This window comes from Peromyscus maniculatus, chromosome 15 (genome assembly GCF_049852395.1).
Source record: "Peromyscus maniculatus bairdii isolate BWxNUB_F1_BW_parent chromosome 15, HU_Pman_BW_mat_3.1, whole genome shotgun sequence".
Taxonomy (NCBI): Eukaryota; Metazoa; Chordata; class Mammalia; order Rodentia; family Cricetidae; genus Peromyscus; species Peromyscus maniculatus.
Genome location: NC_134866.1, coordinates 29,589,148 through 29,604,110, shown reverse-complemented (window position 1 = coordinate 29,604,110; position 14,963 = coordinate 29,589,148). Strand labels below are relative to the sequence as shown.

At 37.0% G+C, this 14,963-nt stretch overlaps 1 protein-coding gene across 6 annotated transcripts in view; it reads left to right on the top strand.

Annotated features, from left to right (window-relative positions):
* The first annotated feature begins 5,675 nt into the window (after positions 1-5,675).
* The window catches only part of LOC102914683 (UDP-glucuronosyltransferase 3A2-like), a 32,793-nt gene continuing 23,505 nt past the window's right edge, over positions 5,676-14,963 (top strand). For 2 of the 6 annotated variants that reach the window (XM_076551773.1, XM_076551777.1), the window contains exons 1-3: positions 8,013-8,139; positions 9,199-9,288; positions 11,155-11,253. In XM_076551773.1, the coding sequence (XP_076407888.1) occupies positions 8,028-8,139; positions 9,199-9,288; positions 11,155-11,253 (301 nt within the window). In that variant the 5' untranslated portion in view covers positions 8,013-8,027. Of the gene's footprint in view, positions 5,972-8,012; positions 8,140-9,198; positions 9,289-11,154; positions 11,254-14,963 lie in introns of those variants that run through there. The other 4 variants (XM_076551774.1, XM_076551775.1, XM_076551778.1 and 1 more) reach the window with 4 other exon arrangements.

Here is a 14,963-nt window from a genome sequence, read left to right as displayed (position 1 = left end):
TGTAATTCATTGTGTTTCTTAGTCATAGTCTATTATGTGCATTGTCACAGTTAATACATTTCATTTTTTATTGATAGAATCTAGGCTATTTATAGTTTTGTTGGGTGAAAAAATAACCTGTTGTAAATGTTTTGTACACACACACAAACTTATGCACACACACATCTCTGTATAAAAACTATTTTCTCTACCTTGGTGGCTGGAAATGCAGTACCTGAACGTTTTTATGTGGAATTTCATACACATGTGTAATGCATTTTGGTCATAATTCCTCCTCCTTTCTCTCTAACTCATCTACTTCCTTTCCTCTTGAAGTCTCCTTCCCATTCATATCTTTCTGCTTGTACACACAAGGAGAAAGCTTGTTTTGTGTATGTGTGTGTATGTAAGTGTGAGTGTTAGTGTGAGTGTGTGTATTTGTGTGTGTGACAGAGAGAGAAGGAGATGTATCTGTATGTGATATATGTGTGTTTGTGTGCATATATGAGTGTGACACTTCATATATACATATGTGAACATGTATGTGGAAGCCAGAGGTTGACACTAGGTGTCATTAGTTGTCTTCCTTTATACTGCTCACCCTACTTTTGAGACAGGGTATTTTACTGGACCATGAGCTTGTCAAGTAATCTAGACTGTCAGGCCAGCAAGCCCAGGATGTACTTATCTCTACCTTCCTGGATCTGGGATTATAGTTGCCTATCTCTTATATGAGTAGTGTGTATCTGTACACAGGTCCACAGGTGCTTCATGTACCTAACCAATTCTCCAGTCCTGAGGTCTGATGTTGGAGGTAAGGTGAGATGGGTGTCTCAGCTCCAGAAGAGGGAGGAAGAAAGAATCTACCTTTCCGTTGTATTTTTTTTTCACTTCTAGTCCTTAGCAGATGTGACAGTGCATATACATTTTGGGTGAAAATAGAATTTCTTTACTCTTTTCACTAATTCAAAATCTACTCCCATCTGGAAGCAATCTCATACATGACCAGAAATAAAAACTTTCCATCTATCTGAGTATGCTTCAATCTAATGAAATTAGCAATGAAATTAACTATCACATTAATACATTTGAGAAGTATGACAACAATAGATTGGCTGGTGATTTGTTTTGAAGAACAATGCAGTCTCCTTTCTCATATTATTCCTCCTTTTTTTGGATCTTTTGGAACCTCAAACTACTGAAAATGTGCACCTATGAAACATGTACATGAAGGTTTACAGCAGTGTGTTGCTAATAGTAAAAAAGTTAAAACAACTCAAATAGCTATCAAATACTGGAGAGAAATAAAATGTGGCTTATTCATACAATAGAATATTATTAAGACATAAAAATGAATGAGAAACTAACAGATTAAATGACTTTGGTGAACCTTCATAATTTCATTTGTAGATCTTTCCATTTCTAATTTATAAATACATTTGGGGTTATAAATTATAAATGTACTGCCTCCTGTCAACATTGTATACTTCTATTTGATGATTTCTGTGTCAAACATTATATGGAAATGTTTCCAAGTTAAAAAAAAAAACTTGTAGACACAAAACACAATAGTACACAGCAGAATTCAAGACTGTATTCTTCTACATGCTTTGAAAGTGTTGAAGCAGATTCTCTTCTTTGTAGGTGGACTTTACTGTCCTCCCAGCCGTTTCCCAAATAACCACACAGAGACTTATTAATTATAAATTCTCAGGCAATAGGTTAAGCTTGTTACTAACTAGCTCATACAACTTAAATTAATCCAAATTTCTTATCTACTTACTCTCTGCTAAGAGTACCTTCTTTCAACATGGCCTGTTTATCTCTTGCTTTTCCTGTGTCTGGCTGGTGACCCTGAGAGTACAACCTTCTTCTTCTCAGAATCCTCCTAGTCTTGCTCTCCTACTCAGACTCTTTGTGCACAACTATTGGCCAGTCAGCTCTTTTATATAAACCAATCAAGAGGTGCCGTGGCAAAGATACATCTTTACAGTGTACAAAAGGATTATTCCACAGCATCTCATGCTTTGAGACTACACTGGTAAACTTCACTAAAACCATTTAATTTTAGACCATAATGTGAAGATGAGAGCATAGGGCTGTATGGTCCTCTTCTTGGTTTGATTTACAAGTGGGCAGAATTTGATGGCACCTCCAACTTGCTCTTGGGAGGATTGTGCAGTACTTCCATTCTGTTTTATGGTGTTTATTCAGAACTGTAGGCTCCAATCTTAATTATTCTGTTGTTCTGGAATATTAGTTGTAGATGTGCTACATTTGTTTATGCTGTGGAACATTTGTTTAATGATGCAAATATTTGTTGAATTTTGTTATGTTTCATTTTTCAACTCTGTAAAGCTGTGTTAATTTGCCTGTCTAAAACACCTGGTTTGTCAAAAAAAGATCTGAATGGTCAATAGCTAGACAGGAGAAAGGACAGGTAGGGCTGGCATGCAGAGAGAATAATTAAGGGGAAATCTGGAAAGAGAGATTGGAGTGCAAATGGAAAAGGAGAAAGGACTCCAGGGTCCAGTCACCCAGCTGAAATGTTAGCCACAGAGTAAGAAGTAAAGGAAGGTATATAGAAAGTTGAAATCCTGGAAGTAAAAGATAGACTGGATAATTTCAGTTAAGAAAATCTGTCAAAAAAAAAGCCAAGCTAGAGCTAGGCATTTATAAGTAAGAATAAGATGCTGCGTAATTCTTTGGGAGCTGGATGGTGGGCTTCAGCCCCCAAAGAGCAAAGAGTAAAAAGTGTAAAAACAACCAAGTATATTTTGGCATTCACTGTGAGTCTTAAATATTCCTATAGCCTGACAAAACTAAAAAAAAAAAAAAAAAAAAAAAAAAAAAAAAAAAAAAAAAAAAAAAAAGCCACCCACAAAGTCAAAATAAATACTACTCCTTTAAGAAACTCTGCCTTATAGCACAGCACTGAAGAAGGCTTTTCTCACTAAATAGAAACCAAAAGCTAAGTAAAAAGTGCCTTCCAAAGTGCAGGGCACCAACATTCCATAGTTTGGTGGTTGAAGACAGTTCCTTCTCAAAGGTACTTCTGGTAGCTCTGACTGGGCAGTCTGACTGGGTCTTGAACTTTAGGCTTGGCTTTCATGACCCAAGAAGTGGGGTAAAGCCAGTCCCCAAAGCTTCTCCACTTAGCAGTTTAAAGTTTGTTCACATGTCAAAAAAAAAAAACAAAAAAAAAACAAAAAACAAAAACAACAACAAAAAAAAAACTAGAGATATGCAGTAAAGCAGATTCAAGCGAGGAAAAAAAAAACTCTAAATAGGTTCCACTGTGTTTTACAATGTGTGAAGGTTTCAGAAAAAGAAAAAGGCTTTTAACAGTCATAGAAAGAAATAAACTGTTTAAAGAGAGAGTATAAGTAATATAAAAGAAAAAGCCACATAATGATGCAAAATACACAGGGAATCTGGATCCTGTATAGTATTGTTTTGATTTTGAATTTTTTGAATGCTGAGGAGCAAATGACAGCTGCTGGCAGACATGAACTTGAGAACTGGACTGCTAAATTGAGCCCACCTACATACTTTAGAGCTATCTTAACTTTAAAATAATGTCAAAAAATATGTTACATTAGAGAAGAGGTTTAGCTTTTGTTTCCATAGGAAATGAGAGTCTGTAGATTCATTCTGGGTTGATATGGATCATGATTATTTGGGCAAGGCCTCCTGAATCTTGTAAGGTGATATATATCAATAAAGGTAATAGCTGATCTTCCCATGACTTGGCTGTTAGCTCACATTTTCTCAGGGACCCCTAAAGGTGCCTTTACACACAGACAGCAGGAAGAAGTCTGGAGTACATGATGCCAACATTCCCAAAAGATGGGGTGGGTTGTCTTTTGTTATTTGGTGAGTTATGTCTGTTTTCTATCATTTACAGGAATATAGAAATATAGGATAATAAACAACTATCAATCTCATATATTATGCATTAGAATGGATTTTGACAAATTAATACAAATTTATAATTATTTTTGTTATACTGTGTATATGCTTCTACTCTTGTTTTAGGGTATAGTGCTTATGCAGCTCATTTAAAAATGCAAAATATAATTAAGAGATGAGTTTAGTAGTTAGTCTATAATAATTAAACTTGTAGTCACATCTGGTATGTTTTCATGATTAGACAGGTATATTTTAGACAGATAAATGATTTTCAAATACTTCAAAGTTCTACAGATATAGCACTTAAGAAATTTAATGACCTAAGATTTTCATGACAATAAGACATAATCTGATCCTGGCAGCAAAAATTTACTTCACAAAGGGATGATAGGCATAGGAGAAACTCCAGGTGGAGTTTATTTTCAATGTGGCAAGGCTAGCCATTTGGGCAAGAAACTGCTTTTGCCTTGAGTGTTGACAGTGTGCTGTGCAGACTGCACATGTAACACTCACAGGAAAGTCACTGCTGAACTTTGTCAAAACAAGGCTGGACAGTCTTTCAAAATTGTCACTTCACAGAGGAGTCTGTCAGCTATTCTGCAGGATTCAGAGGAAAGCGACTGATGAACTTCGCCAATACAAGGCAGGAGAGTCCTTCAAATTTCCTGCTTCACTGAAAAGTTTGCAAGATATTGTAGGCCTATAGGTTGAAAGTGCATGCCCCAATGTTACAGAGGAACTTTAGGTGACTGTCTAGGAAGCCAGATGTCTCTACTGTTAGGTCATCCTTCATCCTGGAGTCTTTGGTGTTAAAGACTAAATAGTTATAGTTTTTCTTCAGTTAGGTTAAAAAGTAAACTAGGTATAAAACTTTAGAATCACTAAGATAAGATAGATAATGGAATATTTTCTTTAAATTGCAAAATACTAATGGACTGAATATTGTAAAAGAAATTCTTACTTGATAAATGTTTTTGTTGTATAAAATTTTACTATGTTAAGTTAAAACTTTTAATTTTTATTTAGGCCAAAGGGGGGGAAATGATATGGAATACTATTTGAAAATGTACTACATTTGTTTATGCTGTGGAATACTTGTTTAATGAACCAAGGATAGGTTTCATTTGTTTAACTCTGTGAATCTGTGTTACTGTGCCTGTCTAAAACACCTGACTGGTTCAATAAAGAGCTGAATGACCAATAGTCAAACAAGAGAAAATATAGGCAGGACTGGCAGGCAGGGAGATTAAAAAGAAGGAGAAATTTGGGAAGAATGAACAGGAAGTGAAAGGAGAAGGAGTAGAGGACTCCATGGTCCATCCTCCCAGCTACACAGCAAGCCGCAAAGTAAGAAGTAAAGAAAGGTACATATTTTATTTTGGGGGATAAAGTCCTGCACTTAGGCCACTAACATATTTTCATGAATTTGTGACTAGTGAGAGGCCTTGGGCAATAATCTTAGATGTTTTCCCGAATCACTAGCTTACATTGACACTATTGGAGATTTTGAGACTGGCACTGGGCATAATGGCTTGCAGACATGGCAATAGGATACAAATAGAGAAACGACAGAGGAGGCAGAGTCTTGTAAGTTAAGGAATTAGCCTGTAACATGTTCATGGTACATGCCACTTCAAGATGCTGTCATTGACAGGATTTCTCAGGGTCCCTTCATTCACAAAGTAGAGAGTTATTTAGGGGCAGTAAAGAGGATATTTTGGCTAGAGGACAAGTTAAATATTAACTCAGCACCTCTTCCTCTATCGACTCTGGTGAAGGACGGTAAAACAGAATGTCCAATGGAAAGAGACCAGCAGAGACAAGGCAAAGAGCAAGAGGACATTTGGAAGACCAGAATAAGATTTCCTGATTTTACCTTATTTCAAGGCCACAGCCAGTGCTTTGTGACAGAGGCTCACAGGGTCCCTTAGTGGCACACAGTTCTCAAGCTGTGCATCCTGTGCCTGTGCTCCACTTGATTTACAGATGGCTGAGCATCGGATTGGGATTCTAGTGAGCTTATTTCTCCTTGATGTTCTTCTTTTGGATGCTGCAAAAATCCTGACTTTATCTACAGCTGGTGAGTGCTTGCTAGGAATATAGTCTTGTGAGACCAGTATACTTGGGTTAACATGTCTCATGCAAACAGCATGCAGTGGACCGACCATGCAGGAGATTTTATAGCTAAGCTTAGATCAAACCTAGGGTAGGAAGGGTGCATTGTGCAATGTGGTGCTCAAGAAGGGATTCTACCAAAGAGTGGGGAAAAATAGCTGATGGAAATAGCATCTCTTGTAGAAACAGCAGCAGCAGCAGACTGTGTGGTATATTGTAAGGAAGATAAGAAAAGCTTCTCTACTGGGACTTTAGATTTTGAGTAGATTGGAAACATATTAGTCAAAGTGATCAGTCTATTCCTCCAAAAAAGGGAGCAATGAGAATTTATTGATTTTTCAGGAGTTTGGCTACATCCATAAACATTTTTGGTTTCAAAAATAGTTCCTGTTCTTCTGTATAAGCATGCAGTCACTGAAGTTTGCATGCCACCAGGGCATCATCTCATTGTAGGTACTTTTGTGTTACTCTGTACACCACAAATGTCCTGGCTCCATTGTTGGTCTGAGGCTCACAACAATTGGGTAGGGCTTTATATACATGAATCACTGATAAAAGTCAGAGTTTGGTAAGGGAAATACATATTAATATCAAAAGGCAAGAGATCAACTCAAACTAATATATAGAGTTTGTAAAAACTTTTTTTTTCAAATTGTTAACATGATCACATTCATAGTTAAATAGGATGTGACCCAAAGATTAAGGCAGGAAAGGACACAGATATAATAGGAAGGCAGAATTGATGAATGCATTATCTTATTTTAATCCTAAATTGGATTAAAACCTAGTGTTTCTGGCAAAGAGTCAAGATTTTAACATAGGTAACCTTCCAGCTTCTGCAAAACTAACTTCGAAACTTAATTTGTAATATATGATCACAATACACTCATAGCAGGTATTACCCAAAGCCAAGTTGTCAGCAAATAACTCACATGTTAGGCTCCATGACCTCTAAAATTAATGATTTTTAGAAGTTAACCAAAAGCAAATGAAGCTGGATGGCTTAGTTAGATTTTGTTGTTGTTGTTTATTATAAGGATGAACATTCTGAAGGGACTACGATTCTGCTCTTACTGACTTCTGATATGCGAGCTTACTCTGTAGCATTACTAAGGAGCTTTTGCAAATTAAGATATCTTGTCACTAACCCTCTTGCCTACAATTTGTAATCTAACTGAAACTCTACCTCCTTTAGCTGTGGTAGTCATAAGGGAATGCTAATCTATAAGCATTTCATCGTTGGCTTCTAATGCTACTTTAGAGCAAAGCTACTGACATTATGGATTTAACATATATGAATAGTAAGTTAGCTGTATCTGGTCCTCTTCATTACTCCTAACTATCGCAGCAGGATGATGATAAAAATATATTCTTATTTGTGTTTATTGTAGAAATATTTTACCTGCATGTCTGTCTGTTTTCTACTTCTGTGCCCAGGCACTGTGGGGGTCCTGAGAAGGCATCAGATCTTCTGGAACTGGAGTTACATGTGGCTGTGACCCTCTATGAGGGTGCCTGGAATTGAACTGGGTCCTCTGGAAGAAGATCCAGTACTTTAAACACAGAGCAATCTCTCCTTCCCTCCCTGCTTTGTGATATTTTTGTTTTGTGCTTTTCTTGTCTTTTTCATTTTCATTTTCTTTTTCTTTTCTTTCTTTCTTTTGTTTTCTTTTTTTTGAGAAGGAGCTTCTCTGTTGCCCTGCCTTTCCTGTAAATCGCTCTGTAGACCAGGCTGGCCTGAAACTCATAGAGATCCACCTGCCTCTGCCTCCTGAGTGCTGGGATTAAAGGTGTGAGCCACCTCCGCATGACAGATGATAATTACATAAAGCAGAAGTGTTCTTTCAGCTGTTGTAGAAGCAATCATTGCACAGAACTGGGCACAAAAATTTAGATGTACTCCTAAGCTTTATAATCCCACAATCTATTCAGTGCCAGGGGCAGAACATTCAGAGACTTTCCCTAGATTTTTTTAAGGTGTGAATATTAGGAATATTTCCTTCCAAGGTAAAACTGAAAAGATGACTTGTTATCCCGAGGAGGATTCTGTTGTGCGCTGCTGTATTTCATCAACCTTCTCAACATTTTTGAAGATGGATGGGTCTTATAATTCTGTATTCTATGCCTCAAATGGTATTTACTTCTTGTTTGTCTAGGATAATAGAATGCATACATTTGGAAGTGTGCCAGTATAAAAGGGATTATTGTATTCAACCTTTTACAAAGGGCGGCATGTCTCCCTTACAATACTTTCTGAGATGAAGCCAGAGTACCTCACTGCTGGAGTGAAACACAGATTATAGACATGGGCTTGAACCTTCTGCTCTGTTCTTCCTAGAGGAAGAGAAGGGTGAAGGAATTTGGCAGCATCTTGCAGGACTACAACTCACTTTTATAGTGTTTTATAATGAATACATATACATGTTCTAATGAGAATCTTTATAGTGGGGACTTGTACACTCTTGCTAAAAAATCCTTACTCCTTTTTCCACCTGCTTTTAAAATTATATATTTTATTTTTTGAGATTATAATGATATCATTTCCCTTTCTCTTTCCTCCCTCCAAGCCCTCCCTGAAAATATCTCCATGTTCTCTTTCAAATTCATGACCTCATTCTTCATCATTTGTTGTCACATGCACACATTCTTGTGTATAAACACGTGTACTACTAAGCATAACATGCTCAGTCTATATAGTGTTACCTGTATGCATGTTTTTAGGGATGATAAGAAGCATTTAACTAAACTGTCCTTTTATCAATAACAAATTATTCTATTATCAATAACAACTCTGGAGTCAGATTGAGAGAGAGAGGGGGGGGGAGAGAGAGAGAGAGAGAGAGATCGAGAAAGCAGCAAAGGAATGACCAGCTGACCCTCTCTGTCCATGTTTCCCCAAATTGAAAGTCTCTGCAAATCTTTCAATCCTTTCTATTGCTTCCCATGTTCTCTATCATATACTGGGCTCTAAAAATTCTCCATAGCTAATTCTCCATATAGTCATAGACATTGCCCCCTGATTCAGGTTAAATTTGTTAACACTCTTGGAGTGTCACAGTTTGACCAAATATATCAACACAATGACCATTTTTTGCTTTGAATAAGCAATTATTGTGGTCTTCACTAGTTAAGACTGGTTCTCCTCTTTTCACCATTTCTTAGTTGACTCTGTATTTGTGTTTGTTTTTACAGTGTGTGTGTGTGAGGGGTTGAAGGCTCAGGTGCTTTCTTACATCAACTTTAACATTTTTATGTTGTTCTTATTTGGATCATGTCTTGCTGGTAAGACTTGATGAGCTTATTTTCTGATATTCTTAGGAGACACAATCTCACAGCAACCTCCATGTTTCTCTGGCTTTAAAACATTCTGTCCCCTCTTCTGAAATGATCCCTGAGCCTCAGGTGCAGAAGTTGTTTCATTTATCTGCTTTTGTGCTGGAATTTTTAATGTAATGAACAAAAAGACCCAACTCTTGAAACTTCACTTTTTCCTGGGCTCAATGGCTCAGTTTGTGCATTTTGAAATTCTCAGTTTTTCTGTAGGATGAACTCTTTTTCATGAGCACTCATTAGAATGACTGTTTCCCTGGGCACCCCTTCTCAGTCTAATGAGAACAGAGGCAGGAAACTCGAGGGGTGGTGGGCTTTTATCTGTGTTATGTTATTTCAGACAACACAAATGTGAATGAAAAGAGTGGTTCACACAACATATAGATTCGACTTCCCTGACTTCTCCAGCTCTGTCCCAATCAAGGTGCTCTGAGATCTCCCAATCACTTTGACCTCCCAGCTTTTGTTGTATAAATTCCATTTCTTTTCTGAATTTATCTTTCTCTGCTTCAGCTCTGGACTCAAACTAATGTTCTAAAGAAATTGTAGCCATAGAGAATCTATTATTTGATGATACTTGCTGGATATTTATACACTGTGTGAAGATATATTGCTGTGATAGGATTAATAAAGAGTTGAATGGTCAGTAGCTAGGCAGGAGGTATAGACAGGCCTTCCAGACACAGAACGAGTGGAGGATGTAATCAAGGCACAGAAGAGATGGCAAGGAGATGGGGGAAATCAGACATACAAAATGGAAGAAAGATTAAAAAAGCCACAAGATAAAATGTAGATTAATATAAATGGTCTAATTTAACTTATAAGAGCTAGTGGGACAAGCCTAAGCTAGGGACTAGCTTTAATAATGAATAGTAGGTTTCTGGGTCATTATTTGTGAGCTGGTAGCCCAAATAAAAATTCTTCTATAGATACTTGTCTCCTTCCTGAAGAGTCCAGGATTGTTGAAGAATTTTGTTTCTCCAGTTCTTCATGTATCTGACATTCTTGATGAGTACCCAGAGTTGTTGAGACCTCATGATGATTCTTAACGGCTTTATTCAAAATGGTAGAAACTCAGGTCCAAGAAGAGAAATTTCTTAAGGGCTCAATAATCATCTGTCCCCATGAAATTTCTTTCACTAAAAAAAAAAAATCAGCCATCTTATTGTGATGTATTTTCCCATCTCTGGTAATTTATTGAACCAAATGACTGGATGAAGCAACTTCTGGACCTGAGGCTTAGGGATCATTTCAAAAGAGGAGCCAGAATGATTAATGTAGATATGGGAAGACCAGTGGGAAATATCCATGAACCACAGGATGAAGAGCGTCTAATGTCCAAGCAGAGTAGCTCATTAATCATCCTTCAGATATTTAAAAAGCATATATTTTTATGTTTGTGTTTATGAGTGCTTTACCTGCAAATATATTATGTAAGTGTATCATGTGCATGAAATGCCCATGGAGGCCAGAAGAGGGTGTCAGATCTTCTGGAACTAGAGTTTCAGGTGGATGTGAGGTATCATGTGAGTGCTAGGGATTGATGAGAGCAGCAAGTGCTTTTAACTGCTGAGCCATCATTTTGGGCATGACCTTCATATCTTTGGTAGAGGATTGCTATTGGTCAGAGCTCTGAGTTCATGTCCTGGATATTACCTAAAATGTAATTAAGGACATGGAAGAGCTGGTTTCTACTTATGCATTATGAGGCTATCTATGTCTTTACATTTACTTTTAGATTTCTTTATGTCAGCTATTTATGGTAACCAGAAATCTTTTCATTCTTCTCCAAAAAATGAACTTATGTTTTATTTCTAGGTGGGAGCCACTTTATGGTGATGAGCCGTGTGTCACAAATTCTTCAAGACCATGGCCATAATGTGACCAATCTGCTTAATGAAAAGCTTATCATCCTAGGTACTTTTAAAATAAATTATTACTTTAAGTCACTTTAAATAAAAAAATAATAGCTTGTGTATTGAACTGCTTGATATAAGTTCTCTATTTGATCTTATTTAGAAATAAATCATGGTGTGTGTATGTGTGTGTGTGTGTGTGTGTGTGTGTGTGTGTGAATGTGTGTAAGTATGTGTGTATAAGTTTTGTAGCTCTCATTAGACTTTGTGGTTTTGGCCTCATATGACATACTTCTGCATTTTACTTTGTGGTGTAGGTAGATTGTGATTACCAGAACCAATTGCATTGAACATTATTTGATCCTTAAGTACTAGGCCTAGTAAAAGCTGATTGGCTTATGAAGGTATACACTTGGAAAGGAATAACATTGTCCATCCATGGATAGATTTTTTTACTCAGTGGGGTAGGTGTTTATGAAAGAATGAACCTTCCCTTCTCTGGCCTCTTTCTTCTCTTTTCTCATGTGGTTCAAGTGCTCACTATATATTAAACACATCACCTTCTGTGTTATGATGCAGTGAAAAGGTATCCATCAAAGGCTCCACACAATAGCTCCACACAATCCTTGATTGTCAATATCTAAAACTATGAGATAAATAATTTTTTAGGTTTATATTTATTTTCACTGTGTATATCCATGTGTTACAGTGTGTATTTTTGCATATGAGTACAAGTGCCCAACAAGGCCAACACACGTGGTTGAATCACCTTGACCTGGAGTTAGCAGGCAGTTGGGAGCTGTCTGATGTGGATTTTGGGAACTGAACATGGGTCCTCTGCAACAGTAGTATACACTTTAAACTGCTGAGTCATCTCAATAAAATATTAACACTATAAATTAAGTAACATCAGATATTTTGTTATGGCACTAAAAACAGATTAGATATCCTATTACTTGAATGCCACTCACAGTCAACACTACACATCATTATTGATCATTTTGAGAAATTTGATGTCAAGTATGTCTAAAAGTAGTGTTGAACAGACATATTCTGCCATATTTAGGATTTTAATTATCTAAGAAGAGCTATACTCAGTGCCACATAAATCACTTTCTATTTTTAAAGACCTACAATTTAAGATATATTTTCTAGTAATCTTTTTATTTATGCTCAAAGTTTAGGATGTGTGATTGAAAATATTCCAGATTCTTGAAGAATAACTGGCTTCCCCAAAACTCTGCAGAATGATATCAGAAGTTCTTATTTAGCTTAGTGAGTACAGAGATTCATAAGTAAACCAAAACCCACCAGTCTCTGCTGATACACAGAAGCCCAGAAATCTATAATTTTTTGTTTATTGGATGTTTTTTTTTTTTCCCCGAGACATGGTTTCTCTGTGCAGTTTTGGTACCTATCCTGGATCTTGCTCTCTAGACCAGGCTGGCCTTGAACTCACAGAGATCCTCTTGGTTTTGACTCCTGAGTGCTAGGATTAAAGGCATGCACCACCACTGCCCAGCTATTGGATGTATTTTTATACATTTAATTTGCCTTAATATTCGGGTTTCATAACTGCAATTCATGTTTATCCTGTTTTATCTCGTCTCATAACCTTTGACACATTGCTCAAGGCTATAAACTCTCTGATCTTTTAACAACCTACATGCACCAAAGGTCTGCAAAGAAATCCTCCAAGTCTGTGGGCCTATTGTCTTTACTTCTTAGATGCAAGTGTTGTTGACCTAGTTTTCCTTTATCTTTTATTGTCTTTCTCTTCTCTCCCTGCCACCATGCCCTCCTATTTTCTCCCCTTCTGTGTTTTCTTCTTTCCTTTTCTTTTTCTTAGTTTTTCTGACACAGGCCCAGGCTTTCATGAGTATGTAGTGGTGGTTTTTCTCAAACTCAGGGGAATTCTTTTAGCCTAGATTCTCAAGTTCTGGGTTTATAGGCATGAGTCACCACTCCCAACTCAGAGGTCAATTCTACTTCCATAAACATTGGACATGGGATTGGTGGATTGGGGATTTAGCTGAGTGGTAGAACACTTGCCTAGCAAGCACAAGGCCCTGGGTTTGGTCCTCAGCTCCGGAAAAAAAAGCCAAAAATAAATAATAATAATAACACTGGACATTTAAAATGTGATAATGGGTTAGACTTTCTTTGTATTTCACAGTAGAGTTTAGATGGATTTATGAATATAGAAACAGCATTACTAGAGCATGTTTATCTAACCTTCAACTGAAACTCTGTATTGAAACATGTGAACATTAATAATTTGTCTGGATCACTTTACTCTGTGGTAATCAACCTGAAAAACTGTATGACAGGCAACTTGAAGAAATAAAGTATCTAGGGTTCACATGATTTGCAAGTATTTGATAGTGCCAGGATGGAAGGGTGAATGAATGGTTTGACCTTGTAGTTCTTTCCTTTCTATAACAAGCTTCCTTACACTTACTGTCAACCTTCATTGACCTATGTAGATCTGTCCTCAAGACCTTGATTTGAAGAACTTAAGGAATTAGTTAGACTACAGTCTATAATGTTACAGAAAATATTATTTCAGTTTCAATGTACTTTATACACAACTGTAATAATCAATACAATGATGCAAGGAAGGTTGTTTGATTTCAGAAATACATGATCAGGAAACACAAGGAAATAAACACCAGTAATCACATATTAAATATTAACAGAGCAACCATTTCACAGAACTTTTTCAGGACAGGTCAGTTTTAACAAGTACTATAGATTTTATCTGGGAAAGCACAAAAGTACACCAGAAGGCCATATCCAGATTCAGGATACCCTGAGGAGAGCACTAGGAATATCCTTTTACCAGGTTGGGTTCTATAGCTATTTTCTGACATGCAGCAAAAATAATATGTCTTATAAACTGAAATTAAGTGTTTGTTATTGGTGAAATTATTAAGGCCACTCCACGTAGATAAAAGGGAGGTTTATTTTGTGGGGTAACTTACAAGTGAATGGATAGGTAACAGGGTCTGGGAAAGGTATAGTGCAAACTAGCGGCGTTCTCTGGAGAACTCTGCTTGGTCTACCTCCAGCATCTAGGGTCCAGGAACCAAGAGAGCTGGCGCATCTGGATCTCAGGTTTTCAGGGTCCTCTCTACTCCGCCTTGTAGGTGTGACAGTTACCGAAGCCTCAATGGGGTTTGGAGTTTCCAGACCAAAGCTGGAATGGCTACCCACTACATCTCCCCCTTTTGTCTAAATAAGAAGGTTCTAACCTAATACAAGATTACATACAAAGGAATGGTTATCAAATATTGTCCAGGAATAATGAGGGATGATGACCTAGATAAGATGGAACTACAACCAATGTAAAAAATATCAAACAAGAAACACATACTAAAATCCAGAGAAATCTAGAGCATAGGCAAATGGCATGCTATGAAGATCATTCCAAAAGGTGTCCTATCCTAAAGAACCTGAATCTAATACTTAATATGTTCTATCTAAGATACTATATATGTATATATGTATATATATATACTAAGTTGTAACTATAACTGCTAGTCTTCAATCTCATCAAAGACCTGAGAAGGAATATAATGGTACCTGAAAAATGGGAAATGGATGCAAGTAACTTTCGGGAATCTTGCAAGAGTAGACCAAGACAGCTGGCAACCTGCACAGTCACCTAATGTTTCTCAGCATTGTTGGTGCATTCAAATTGGCTACAGGCCTAGAGTATCTGACAGACCATTTTCAGAAGCAGGAATTCTGAAAGACCATCTTACCCTG